Source organism: Stegodyphus dumicola, chromosome 6 (assembly GCF_044657685.1).
Source record: "Stegodyphus dumicola isolate Sdum_Otavi_A_Nest chromosome 6, ASM4465768v1".
Classification (NCBI taxonomy): Eukaryota; Metazoa; Arthropoda; class Arachnida; order Araneae; family Eresidae; genus Stegodyphus; species Stegodyphus dumicola.
The window spans coordinates 200,666,136-200,680,060 of record NC_140773.1 but is presented as its reverse complement, the minus strand read 5'-3'; the positions used below and the strand labels follow the sequence as shown (position 1 = coordinate 200,680,060).

At 31.0% G+C, this 13,925-nt stretch overlaps 1 protein-coding gene and 1 long non-coding RNA gene across 4 annotated transcripts; both read left to right on the top strand.

Annotated features, from left to right (window-relative positions):
- The first annotated feature begins 2,353 nt into the window (after window positions 1–2,353).
- Window positions 2,354–12,646, top strand: LOC146996933 (uncharacterized). 3 transcript variants are annotated; one of them, XR_015041809.1, is made up of 3 exons: window positions 2,354–2,586; window positions 3,608–3,709; window positions 12,321–12,646. It is a non-coding gene; the product is annotated as an uncharacterized LOC146996933 (long non-coding RNA). The 3 variants fall into 3 exon arrangements; XR_015041808.1 differs by having other exon boundaries at window positions 2,356–2,557; XR_015041807.1 differs by lacking the exon at window positions 2,354–2,586 and adding an exon at window positions 2,712–2,742.
- Window positions 3,959–12,312, top strand: LOC146996934 (uncharacterized). Its single transcript, XM_085819338.1, has one exon. The coding sequence runs from the start codon at window positions 10,096–10,098 to the stop codon at window positions 12,067–12,069; it is 1,974 nt and encodes a 657-aa protein (XP_085675464.1). The 5' UTR covers window positions 3,959–10,095; the 3' UTR covers window positions 12,070–12,312.
- Window positions 12,647–13,925: the final 1,279 nt, after the last annotated feature.

The following is a 13,925-nucleotide window of genomic DNA, read 5'->3' as shown; positions in this document are numbered from 1 at the left end:
GCAATTATATAATTACGTTTTCTTAAGCGAAATCAAAGTAGCGTCTTTTTCCAAAACTATAAACCAATTAGCTTGCTTAGCTCTCTTTCTAAATTTGCAGACAGAGATCATACTCAACTATCAATCCACCTTTGTTTTTCCTACCAATCTAGATATTTGGTTTATAATGTAAACCATAAGCCAACACAACAACTCCTTCACATCGTCAATACTATTACCGAAGGATTCAATAGTAAACTCCCTACAGAGGCCGTCTTTCATGATGCTACAGAGGTGTTTGTCCGCTTCTGGCACTGTGACCTCATTTGTGAATTAATCGAACTTAATTTTATAGATTAATTTTTCCTCCAAAAGAGATTGTTCATCGAGAAAGGTGGAAATGCATGTTCGTCTTAGATGATGGTTAAAGCAAAAGTGTACAAAGGCTGTATGTTCGTTAGTAAGTAATACTTATAACTATAACAGCCCAGAATGCTTTGAAATTTAACTAGCACACTTCGCTGATGACACGGATTAAGGTACTAAAAAATATTTATTATAAACTTCAGCATTACTTTGATTTGCTAGAGGCGTGGTTTATTGATTGAGGAATCTCAAAAAATATTAACAAATCAAATGCAATTCCATTTCCCAAAGGTCAGTCAGTCATCTCTGTAAGTTCCAAGTGATACTTAGAATTCACTGCTTAGTCTAGCATCTACTCCCACGTTATTCGAAGCAGAAATAAGTTGGAAACATAAAATCATATATTTAATCATCATTCTTAACAATAAACTCACTTCTATATCTAACTTTGAAAGCTCAGAAATAAATTTCAAATTTACATAGCCAACTTAAGACTTCCTTTCTTAAAATCCAGAATGTTTCTCTCTTCATGATCAAAACAATAATCCAGCCAACATTGCTTTACATCTTCCCGATAAGGGAACATACTAGAAACAAGATCTGTATAAAATATAAATCCTGCAAAATAAACCTCTTATAGAGAAATAGGTCACATTCATTGGTTTATATGGAATAACATTTTACATACCGTTTTATAAAACGAAAATTCATTTCTAAAACTGCTCAGTGTTTTTAATATAACACTGAATATCATCAAAGCAATATAATTCAATTCAAAATCATAACACACATATATATAATGAAAAAAAGTATACGCAGCTAATATTATTTTAACTATTTGCATCAGGACCAGCGCTAAGCAGTTTGTCGCCCGGGTGCAACTTCTGCGAGTTCTAAATTCTGTTACCCGGTGCCTGCTTATATTCCAAAAATTCTCCCGCTGCTAAATTCTGCTGCCTAATTTACTTACCTAAATTTTTGCCATCCCTAAATTTTCCTGCTGGTTGCTTCTCTAAAGTCTAAAATTTTTTCCACCCCTACAATCCGCGGCTGTGATTAGCATCATCTTAAGGTGACGCTTTGCCTTCTTTCACACACAAAAAGATATAAATGTTATTTACCAGATAACCCACTGCTAAATTTTATGGCTGACTCTAGCTAGAGGGGCTACTTTCCGGAACTTATATGATATGTTCTTACATAAATACTAGTCAATAAATACCGCTTAATATTCATTCATTATTCATATGACACTGGTATAAATACGTCACTATTCAAGGACAGTTGCTATTGTATTTAAGGAATTGATTTGCCTTGAATAATATAGAATTTTTTCGTAAAGCCAGAGTTAATGTGCAATTGAATTTTTGCCTGTTTTTAACTTCATATTGGCTTGTTAAATCCTGGTATATTTTTTTCTTTAGTGGTATGCATGTTTTTTTACTGCTCTTAAAGACATTTAAAAAATGTTTGCTACGAATCTTTTTCAAATTTGCTATAAAAAGACGGTGAGTTTCTTTCCTCTTTCCTTTCTTCTTCTTCTTTCTTTTTTTTTTTTTTTTTTTTAATATATTTTATTAAGTATTCAAGTTAACAGCAAGATAAAAACTGAAACTGCAGTATTTAAAAGGCATAAAATTTAACTTTCAGTAAGAGAGCGTATGCTTCATTTCATGGGAGAGATGCATACTGGGAGAAAAACGTAATAAAGACTTTTTAATTAAATATGGTGAATAATATTTAATTAAAAGGTTGTATGCTTGCTGGAACATGCAGATATTATACACTCAAGCATTTGAATTAAATAAAAGAAAGACAAATTTAAATTTTATTTCTTTACTACTAAGAACATATAGTGAATTTGAGTTTCAGACTGAATGAGTTTCAGACTTTTCTGTATTGGATGATGGGAACTTTTGCATTGGATTTTGGGAGAAATTAAACACTTTTCCCAAAAATTGTGGCGACACTTATGCTGAGTTGAGGTGGGAGAAAAGCCCTTCATGGCTTTGCGTGGGTAATAACGTTGCGGTCACATTAATAACAGACTTGATCCTTGCCTTCCCCCTGTCTGAAATTTCGCCATAGATTGCGCCAAAGGAGTTTCATTTTCCCGCCAGAAAATACGGAGGTTCGATTTTGAAAAAGGCTATCTGTGAAATCTTCCAGGGGTAATTGAAGATTATCTCAACACATTTTATTGAAAAAGGCAGTACGTTTACTTAATTTCTTCTGTTTATGGTAAATTTATGCATTTGCTTTCAATTTCTTTTTATTGATGTTTGCAATTGTTTTCGACCTAAGGTTGATAAAGAATAAATCTGTACACTGTTTTTCGTCAACAATTGTAGCTGTTTTCTGATAGTTGTAAATCTAGGTAGATGAATTTTGTTTTATGTAAGCTCATTTAATTTTTAAATACACACTTTATTGTGTCAATGTACTCGTATATGTTGATGTATGCTTATTGAGTATGTATGCTTGGGTCTTTTGATGTATGCTCAGTGATTATGAACCTAAATTGGTTAATTTAGATAAATTTCAGATGTTTAATATTTTAATTTAAGGATGTGTTTGATAAAATTTATGAATGAGGATTACATCTGCAAATTTTTGGATTTAAGTTGCATTTAGATCAGTAATTACTTTATTTATAATCAAACTATTTTATTTTTATATATGAAAAATTGTCTTTAATTTTTTATATTAGAAGTATTAAAATTGTGAAATTGTACATTTTGGGATAAATTTATCCATTAAAAATATATATCTGATTTTGAATTCATTGGCCCTCTAAAAGAATTAAGTGTACAAATAATTTACTATTAGATTTAAAGTCCATGCACTATATATATAATATATATATATATTAAAATATATTTTTTATCTTTGTTTTTTTTTTATTACTTTAATGGGCACGTTATGAAAATAGTGTATAGGGAGATTAAATATGAAATACCTTATTAATATTTTTAGAAATTTTCTGATCTCTCTTTTTGAAATGTAGTTTTTGAATTTGTTCAGTCTTAGAATTTTTTTTTACGTATTTAATAGATATCTTATGAGTCATGAATATTATGTTTGTGTGCAGGGCTTTAAGTTTTGATAGTTTTTATTTCATTTTTCAATTTAATGTGTTGAATACCAGTTATAAATAGAGATTTATGTCTCCTGTTGTCTTAAATTATAGTTTTGTATTTATTGACTTGTAGCTTCTGTTTTTTGTTAACATGTTTTGTCATTTCTACCTGTTTTACTTTAGGTATGGCTCCTCATACATGCCAGTTCTGTGAAAAGGCATTTTCATCAAAATCAAATTTAGGAAGACATTTAAGGAGTATTCATTTTACAAGAAATCCATCATGTAAGTAATGTTGTTTAGATTCTAAAAACATTATATGTTTGTTTGTTTTACAAATATAAATTTTCCATTTAACCCTTTAACTATGGTGGTCATATATAAGCAATTTATCTAGTCTGCCGCACATTCCAGCAATTATATATAAACATTTACAGTTTTAAAGCGTTTGTGTGACATTTTGTCATTAATAAGTGATTATAAAACAACAATAATTTATTGCTTGATCTTTACATTACGGTAACTGGTAGTTTGGCGACATTTTGGAGGCGATAAAGGTTACTACCTGGGACTTTGGTAATAATGTGAGCAGTACTGAGTTCCGATTACGCATTATTTTGTGTGGGGGAAATGAGAGATCATGGGATATGTCATGTGATATTAATGGACGAATTACGGTTCTTTAATCGGAAAAGGGGGGAAATCGGGAAAAAATCTGGAAATTTTGTATTTGGCTTTATTCTGTGTTGTGTGAAATAGTGTTTGTGAATTTTTGGATCCCATGGCCGTAAGTAAATTGAATTCGAAATGGGTATTTAGTGGTATTGAAAAGGATAGTAAGAAATGTTTTTTAAGGTTGTGTGAGAGAGAAATAAACATGTTTTATTATGTTATTTATTTTACCTGGTATCTTGCTTTGAAAGATAAGTATGATTTTAAAGATTCTGAAAGAGAATGAAGAAAAGTGTATCCGCCACATAATGAAGATTCTGAAGGAGATTAGGTAAGTTAGTATTTTTAATTATTTTTATGCATTGTTGGAAATGTAAGGTGGAAAGGAATTTGGTATTATTGGGAAAATTGTTATTAGCAATGATTTAGTTTAAAGTAATTAGGATTGTAAGGTAATTTTTATTAATTGAATGTATGTGCTCATGTATATTTTAAGTGGTGTTTTTGAATTTAATTATATTTTAATGAAATGATAGTTATTTTGTGAATTTTATACTTGTAGGAATTTGGTGTATGTTTAAGTTGAAATAAATGTGCATGGAAATAATTTAAATATTTGATAATAAATATTTGTAATGCTTCATGTATGAATTCGTTGGTGACGTGTATAATGTAATAGATGATTTAGAGGTAAAAGTTTTTGGATATTTTATTTATTTTATATGTGGAAATGTTCATATTTGTAAAGGGTAAATACTTTTTCGCGATCATGTAATTTCATATATGTTCTTTTTACCGGGTTTAAAGATTGAGAAAATTGTCATGTATTTTCGTGAAATTTTTTTTAATTTATGAGATAAAAGCAGTGTACATGGATATAGTGAAGAGTGTGCGCAATGCCATTTTTGTGCAATTCTGGGATGTTTTTTTAAGTAAAAATAAGTCGACGTGTACATGGTTCAGTGATATTTTAATGAAATGATAGTTATTTTGTGAATTTTATGCTTGTAGGAATTTGGTTTACGTTTAAGTTGAAATAAACGTGCACGGAAATAATTTAAGTATTTGATACTAAATATTTGTAATGCTTCATGTATGAATTCGTTGGTGACGTGTATAATGTAATAGATGATTTAGAGGTAAAAGTTTTTGGATATTTTATTTATTTTATATATGGAAATGTTCATATTTGTAAAAGGTAAATACTTTTTCGCGATCAGGTAATTTCATATATGTTCTTTTTACCGGGTTTAAAGATTGAGAAAATTGTCATGTATTTTCGTGAAATTTTTCGAATTTATGAGAAAAAAGCAGTGTACATGGATATAGTGAAGAGTGTGCGCAATGCCATTTTTGTGCAATTCTGGGATGTTTTTTTAAGTAAAAATAAGTCGGCGTGTACATGGTTTATGTGTATGTGTTATTTTGAAAAACGCGTAAGGTGTATGGTATTGTGCACTTTTTCCGAATTTTGCAGTGAATATTTGTCATGATTAAGCAGTTTTGTTTGATAAAATTTCTAGCATAAGTGTAATTCGGCTAGTAGATTGTTGGAAGAAGTGTTCAGTAGATAAGAAGAAAAGAAACGTCTTTACTTCGTGAAGACAAAATGGCGGCGGGGAAAAAAAAATAGAGGGTTGCTGTAGGGGAGTTGGTCGCCAAATTTTCGCCAAAAAATCGCCAAGTTACCGTAATGTAAAGATCAACCAATTTATTATTCATATTTATCAATACCAATTTAACTAAAAAAAGGGCTAATTATAACATAATATATAACTAATTATATGATCGTAACCGAAAAATCGTCAATTTTGTTTTGCTTTCTGATTATTTTTAATAAATAATACAATGTAAACATTCTATCTCTTTGCATTTTTGCATCATCAGCAATATAAAAAATGGAATCCTGTCAGGGCATCCAGTGGTTTATGTCCATCAACATCTCGCATAAGTATGGCTGGGCTCTGTCCAATAATACATTTTGTAACAGTTCTAGAGTTCTTCCGTATCAAACACAACCATGGCTGCATTCTGCCAAAACACAGACTCATCCAAAAGTTATTACTTGCTGTGACATGAAAGGTCGTGTGAAAGTCGTTTCTCCAAAGAGAGAATTTATATGCTCAAAGAAAAGTCTCAATCCTTCAACCTTATTTTGAGAATAATTTGATCCGAATGGCACGTGTGGGCTTGCCCTCAGGGTCATGGATGAGGCCGTCGAACTATAATAAGGTTGCTGCTCTGAGATTTATGTGCATTTTTATTCTTTTGAAATAAGTTTGGTTGGTTTATATCCATCGACACCTCGTGTAAGTGGGGCTGGGCTATGTAAACCCCAATAGTAAATTTTCAAGATTTTGTATGTTCTAACAAGGTTGCTGCATCAAGATTGTGTGTGTGTTTTTGTCTTCAGAAATAGTGGTTTTATATAACTCTCATGGATCAACCATCAACGTCTGCAAACAAACAGGTAATATTTGCAGTTAAAGATAATAATGACAAAGATATCAATTGTACTAGTACTACTGGAAGCTTATTATCTAATGATTTTGAAAGTGGCGAGGAAAATATAGGAAATAGCGACATAGATGAAAAATGTAATCGAATCCAGTGATAGTAGTGGCCAGGATAATGTAAGTTTTCATTGAAGATACTGTGACGAATTTCAACCGGAAACATATAAATTTGACAGTGTAGGTGCGGGAGTTAGTGATATGTTTGATGTGGCTGACGATGCTGAGGAATACGATTATTTCACAAAATATTTTGATGCTGGCCTAGTACAAATAATTGCAAATGAAACCAATAGATATTGTGCATTTTGTTCAAGAGACCAGAATGCTGTAACAAGGCTCAAAACAAAATGGTAGGTAAACACAATGATTGATGGGGCTTACTCATTTTTAGCATTAAGTTTGTTGATGCCTCAAGTGAAGAAGAGTACCATATCTGAGTGCTGGTCGAAAAATACAATGAAATGAACAGTTTTTTTTTTATAGCAAATATATGACTCGCAACAGATACACAAAAATTTGCGGATAATTATAAACAACCAGAAGAAAACTCCATAGGCCGTGGAAAATTCAAGATGTGTTTCAAAATTTAAATGCCAAATTTTTTACATATTTTTCACCATTTCAAAAAATATGTAGTGATAAGTCTTTTGTGTTATTAAAGGCAGGTTATCATTCAAACAATATATTCCTTCAAAGTGACATCAATTTTGACTAAAACTGTTTTTGTTGTGTGATTATGAAACAAGAATTATTTTGAAAATTTTGGTTTACGTTGGTTGCATCAAAGATATACCACAAGATGAAACACTTGGCATTGCAGGCACTATAATGCTTGCCACTTGGCATCACAGGCACAGCTCATAGAAAATTATCGGAAGAAAAACCACCCCCTATGTACTGATAATTGGTACAGCAGCCGAAAATTGGCAGCCTATTTGGTTGAAAATGGCATTGGATTATGGGGAAAACTAAAAGAAAAAAAGTCAAGAAAAACCGAAAGCATTTTCCAAAATTTATAACACTTAAATGCTGTCAAATAATTTAAGCTGAAGAAAATGCAAAAATTTTGGCTCTTAAGTTGAAAGATAAAAAGGATATGCATTTTATTTCCACATTTTGCAAAGGAACATTGGGCAGGGTTTAATTTCTAAAATTAGAAGTGCTAAAGCCCTATAGAAGATCTCCAGCAAAGAGGAACAAGAGTAAATAAATAAATAAAATGACTTTTAAACTCATTAACCATCTGACCGCTCAATTTGTGGACCGAAATCGCTTCAAAATTTGTGGGTTTTTTATATATATGTATCTATTTTAAATCTATATACAGTCAAAAGTCTGTAATCCGGAATGATCTATAATCCGGACCTCAAAGCTATAAACATTCTGCGCATGCATTAACGCATGCGCATAATACGTTTACGCATACGCATATGCATAATACGTTTACACATGCACATTTAATGTATAACGGATGGTATAAGCTAAGCTAAAATTATCTAATTATCTATTTCAGTTAATGTTGCAGATTTTGTTACTTAATCTTCTAATTGGAACCGTCTTATGTTTTGCAGACTGTTAGAGCAATTTTATAAGAGTAAGCTTGAACTTTTGATTATGTCAAAAAGAATTTCCGATTCTGGAGCTATCAAATAATCTACAAAGCGAAAGCATGTTTCGATGTCCATCAAACAAAAACATGAATTGCTGCAAAAAATGGATAAAGGCATATCCTTTGATTCTCTAATCATTCCGAAATCAACTTGAACAGCGGAACTTTGTAACTGAACAGAAATTATGTCTGTTTAAAGAATTAAAGAGAATGTATTATCACATAAAAAACGAAGCAACTTAAACAACTTACATTGAAAGAAATGTTTAATAAAGTAAACAAATAAATATTAAGCTTTTTTTTTTTTTGTAAATTTTGATACCCTTTAGATCATAATTGTTCTTTATTTCATAAATTACGGTTTCATATTTTTAATTTTATAATTTCTGCATGCCATCTTACCAGATTTAAACTGATGATCTATAATCCGGAATCGCTGAAGTCCCGACGAGTCCGGCTTAACTACTTTTGACTGTATGATAGAGTTCAAAACAGGGTTCAAAGCAAAGTCCAACTTCACAGTCTTTGCACCAGATTCAATAAATCTTATTATTAATCTAATCAATAAATATAATTAATAATTCAATAATCTAATTAAATAATCAAGATAATCGCTGAACGTTTTCTAGCTGCCATTTCTGTAAGAAAAAGCGGCAAAAAGTGAAGTTTGAGCAGTAATACCACGTGCCTTTCAAATGCCGTAATTTAGTGGACAACTAACAATATCTGTTGCCAAAACGTAAACTAAACATTTAATACTGTATATAATTTATTTCAATGGTTAAACAGGGAAAAAATGGGATGCGCTCCTCAATAAAGGAAGAAAAACACATGTCCGCGGAATTCATGGGATGAGCAGATTTTGCTATATAATTATTATTTATTGCAGTAATTAAATAATTAAAATTAAATGTAAAGAGATAAATTAAATTTAATAAGGGATTTTTTAATATAATTTTAATGCTAAAATTAAAATTTTCGAAATAAAATTTCTACGGAAATTGTTATTCAGTTACATAAAAGAAGTGCAGCAGCCTTCTTATTTAGGGCTTCCATGCACTCCGGCTAGAATTATGATTTTTTACAAAAAATAAGAAGTACCGGTGGGCTCCGACCCAATTTTAGCTCTGATGGTAGGGGGAGGAGTTCTTTTTACATTACAAAACTTAAATATACTTAAAAGTATAGCTGATGAAAATTCATATAATGCTAAAAACAGGGCGAAATAGAATGAGGGCATCGGGGTATGAGTTGGTGGAATTATAAAATGAGGGGAATCTTGGTGAGAGAGGGCGTTCTGTTTGACCGCAACTCTCTGCTGATATATTTATAGCCATCAAGCTGATGTGTGTCAGGGATAAAATGCGTCTCCTGAATCTGACTCCTAAGAATTTAAATAAAGTTGCTGGTTACACTTCCAACCTCTCTAAAGCTAAATGTAATATGAATAAAGAAATTTTGCAAAATCTTAATTTTCACAAATGTTTGCATTTGCTGGTATGGTCGCATATAATTTTACTCATAGTTAAAGGGTTAAAATTAATATTTACCCCTCCTTCAACCATTTTTTTTTCCCTCTAGGTACTTCAAAAACAAGCTTCATTTGCTTTGAACAGAATTGTGAACAGTCTTTTCGGTTTGCTAAAGCTTTGCGTCAACATTTAACAATTTGCCATGGCATTTTATTTTCAAAACAAGTTCTGAAATTCCAAACAGTAGAAGAATTTAAGGATTGGAAAAACAGTTATGAAGCTCTAGAAGATATAAATTTTGTTAAAAAAAATGGTGAAAAAGAGTGTATTGATAATGAGCACAAACAGTATTTTTATTGTCACCGTAGTGGTTTCCACACTGTAAAAAGTGAAAATATTAGAATGAATGCAAAGTCAAAGAAAATTGGGTTCTCTTGTACTTGTACAATGACAGTAACTTTAAAAAATGATGGAATCTTATCTGTTGAGCTTTTCTCACAACATTATGGTCACCAACAAAATATAGGTTTGTTATACTTAACAAAAAATGAAAAACAAATGATAGCATCAAAACTGGAACAAAAAGTTAGTATTGATGAAATTCTTAAAGGCATTCAAGATAAATTACTAACATCTCTTAAGCCTAGTAGATTTCATTTAGTTAACAGACAGGATATATATAATATTCAAAGTGCAATGAATCTTTGTGATTTTAAAAGGCATGAAAATGATGCAACTAGTGTTGCCCTTCTTTTGAATGAGTTGTCAAATGATGAAATGAGTAACCCTGTTCTAGGTTACAAGTTTCAAGGTACTGAAGCAACAGGGAAATTCAAAGATTTAAATACAGATGATGTTTTTTTTGCTTTGCAACATCCAATTCAGCTAGCAATGTTAAAAACTTTTGGAAAACGTATTGTGTGTGTTGATTCAACACATGGTACTAATAAATATAAATTTAATTTAATAACATTATTAGTTGTAGATGAATATGATGAGGGTTTCCCAGTAGCCTTTTGTATTTGCAATCGAGAAGATAAATCAGTGCTAAAGATTTTTTTTTCACTTATTAAAGGAAAAATTTTGGAAAATTTTACCCCTAAAATTTTTATGTCAGATGACGCTCCTGCATTCTACAATGCATGGGTAGACATTTTTGGTGCAGGACCAAAGAAACTGCTTTGTGCATGGCATGTAGAAAAAGCAATCCGAGTAAAAATACAAGCATTAATCAAAGATAAGGAACTTGCATGTCAAGTGTATAAATCTGTTATAGTTTTACTTCGTGAAAAAGATGAAAGAAAATTTCAGATAATTTTTAAGCATTTATCATGTATGTTTGATTCAGATGACAATGTATCATTATTTGGCAAATATTTTTTAAGTACGTACAGTCACCGTTTGACAGAAATTGCTGCCTGTTACAGACTAAATGCAGGCATTAATACAAATATGCATATTGAAGCATTTCATAGAGATTTTAAATACAACTTCCTCAAAGCTAAAGTAAATCACCGCCTAGATAGTTGTCTTTACCAAATTTTTGAATATGTGAAAACTAAAGCAATTGCTAGATTGACAAAATTAGAAAGAGGAAAAATTTCAAATAAAATTAAATGTATTTCTAATCGGCATAAGAATAGTCTTGATATGAATTTCAATTCTGTGAAAGAAATAGAAGATAAATCATTATATTCTGTTAAAAGTTCAAAATCAGAACACAATTATATAGTTAGCATTAATGACTTTACCTGCGAGTGTCACATAAAATGTATTTTATGCAACGTATGCATTCATGCTGTAAATTGTTCTTGTTTAGACTTTTTGATACGGAATGTTATATGCAAACATATTCATTTGGTTGTGCGGAAAATTGGTTCAAAAAGTGATTTACTACATTCAAATAATAATACAGTAGAAATGCCATCTTCAAATGAAAATATATTGCCATTTTCAAATAAAAATGCAAATGAGTTAAATACAGCCGGAATATTTAATTCATTAAAATCTCATAATCCTGAAACAGATATAAGTGAGACAGAGCTGATGTTGGAAAAAATTAAACAACAAATATGTAATTTAAATTCTCACAGAAAAAGGGAAGTCATTGGGGAGGTAAATTCAATGTTAAAAAATATAAGTGAATTTCTGACATTACAATCTGAAAGTTGCCATTTATCTATGGATCACGAGAAGAAAAGGAAAATTTTATCCCAGAGGTCATTTTTTCGTACAAAGAAAATAAAGAATAAAAAAATTAATAAATTGTCTAAACCAACTCACGAAGAAAAACAAATCATCGAATCTGAGATCATTGGTGATAATTTTGCTATCAGTCATGAAGAACATCCTTATGCTGCTAAACATGTGAAATAGTATGAAAATAGTTTTTTTTCCCCCTTAATTTTAAAATATACAAACTCTTTATTAAATAGAAGGTAAATTTAAATCATTAAATGAAAATTAGTAGCTTTACTTCATTGGCAAGTTTGATTTTATTATATGATATTTGAGTTTAGTGTTTTTTATGTTAATTTTATGCATTACATCTATAGGTATCTTTAATTATTACTTATCTGCTCCTATCAGTTATTTACATACTTCCTTTTTCACCCTTTATATTTTAGGTCTGAACAACTATATGCAAGTTTTATGTAAAAACAGAATCGGATCTAGAAAAGCATTTAAGAAGTACTCGTTTTGTAAAACAGTTCATATATCCTTGACCTCAGCTGGAACAACTGAAGTTTAAATATGACTTTCAAGAGATTAATAAAATGTGCCTCTGATCTCAATACCTCACCAAGTGACTGCTCTCTTCGGCATATATACAAGACTATTCTTCAGAACGTGTTGCCAGTTTTCATATGTCATGATAATTAGTATCTAATTATATTATTGTATATATTACATCATCTGTAATATTTCATTAATAAATTATTCCAAAAGTGAATATTTGAACTGCTTAATTCATATATGCACCTCATTTAATATACTGTAAAATTTTCTCTGTGTTCACAGTACTTTCAGAAACTTAGACAAATATTATAAATTTAATTTTATCAGTACCCTAGAAATATTGAAAAAACTGAATATATGAAATGTGCATGAGATTCTAGTCTTGATTTCTTCATTTACTACCATACATAACTTATCACAAAAGCTTAATATGTAGTATTAATAAAAAAAATATGTACAGTATTTTTATCACTTAAGACTATTCTGTAGCTTATTGAATCAATTGCTTGGACTAGTAATTTATTTTGATGGCTTCTTGCAGTAGTTTGAGGTGAAAATGTTTACTTTACTATTTATCACAATTATTGCTATTTCATCAAAAAAATAATTCATTTTCAAGTAAGATAAGGCTGTACCTTATTCATACAGGTTGAAGCAAGACTGGCACCTTTGCATTCAAGTAGGTATTATGGGGCCTTGCTGATTGCTAAACTCCACTCTAAATGGAATTCCGATGGTCTCCTGCCCCTCATCCCCTACCACCAACTTCTTGAGATGATTTTAGCTTGCTTTGTGTGTTTAGTGATCCCTTACCACACAGACACTATGCTTACAATCATCCATGCCTTCTCCAGGATTCGAACCTGGGCCCTTTGGTAACGGCAGTCAGCATCACTAACTACTAGCCTGTTTGGTCAGCACCTTATTGACACAAGTACAGGTTGAAGCAAGGCTGGCATTCAAGTAATCATATTAAGTATTGCTGAGCCTTGCTAACTGTCAAGTTTCCATCCCGAATTAAGTTCTGAAGGAAATCATCCCAGGTTGCAGTACGAGCCAGCCTCTCAAGACCAGTTCACCATGTACTTTGAGTGCATCCTTGCTATGTAGGGGCACTCAAGTTGAATACAAACATTCATGCCTTTTCAGGGATTTGAAATTGGGCCCTTTGGTACGACAATCAGCATCATTAACCACTATCGCATCTGGGCAGCATGTTATTGACACAGTGAGATAACCATCTACCTGAATGATGGTTTATTACATTGTTGGATTGGTCAACATTACTTAGCACTATTTAAAGATCGCCAAAGATTTCTCCCAGCATAATGCCCAATGATTTTTTTTTTCTTTTGTGAATTATGTAAAAGATAATGTTTATATTCCCTACTGTCAGTTATAACTGCTGTAGTTACCATCAGCTAAGAAATATTACAGTATGTGTGAGCTGAGTCAGAGTATTGCTTAAATATGTATCATGAAATAAGAGGAAT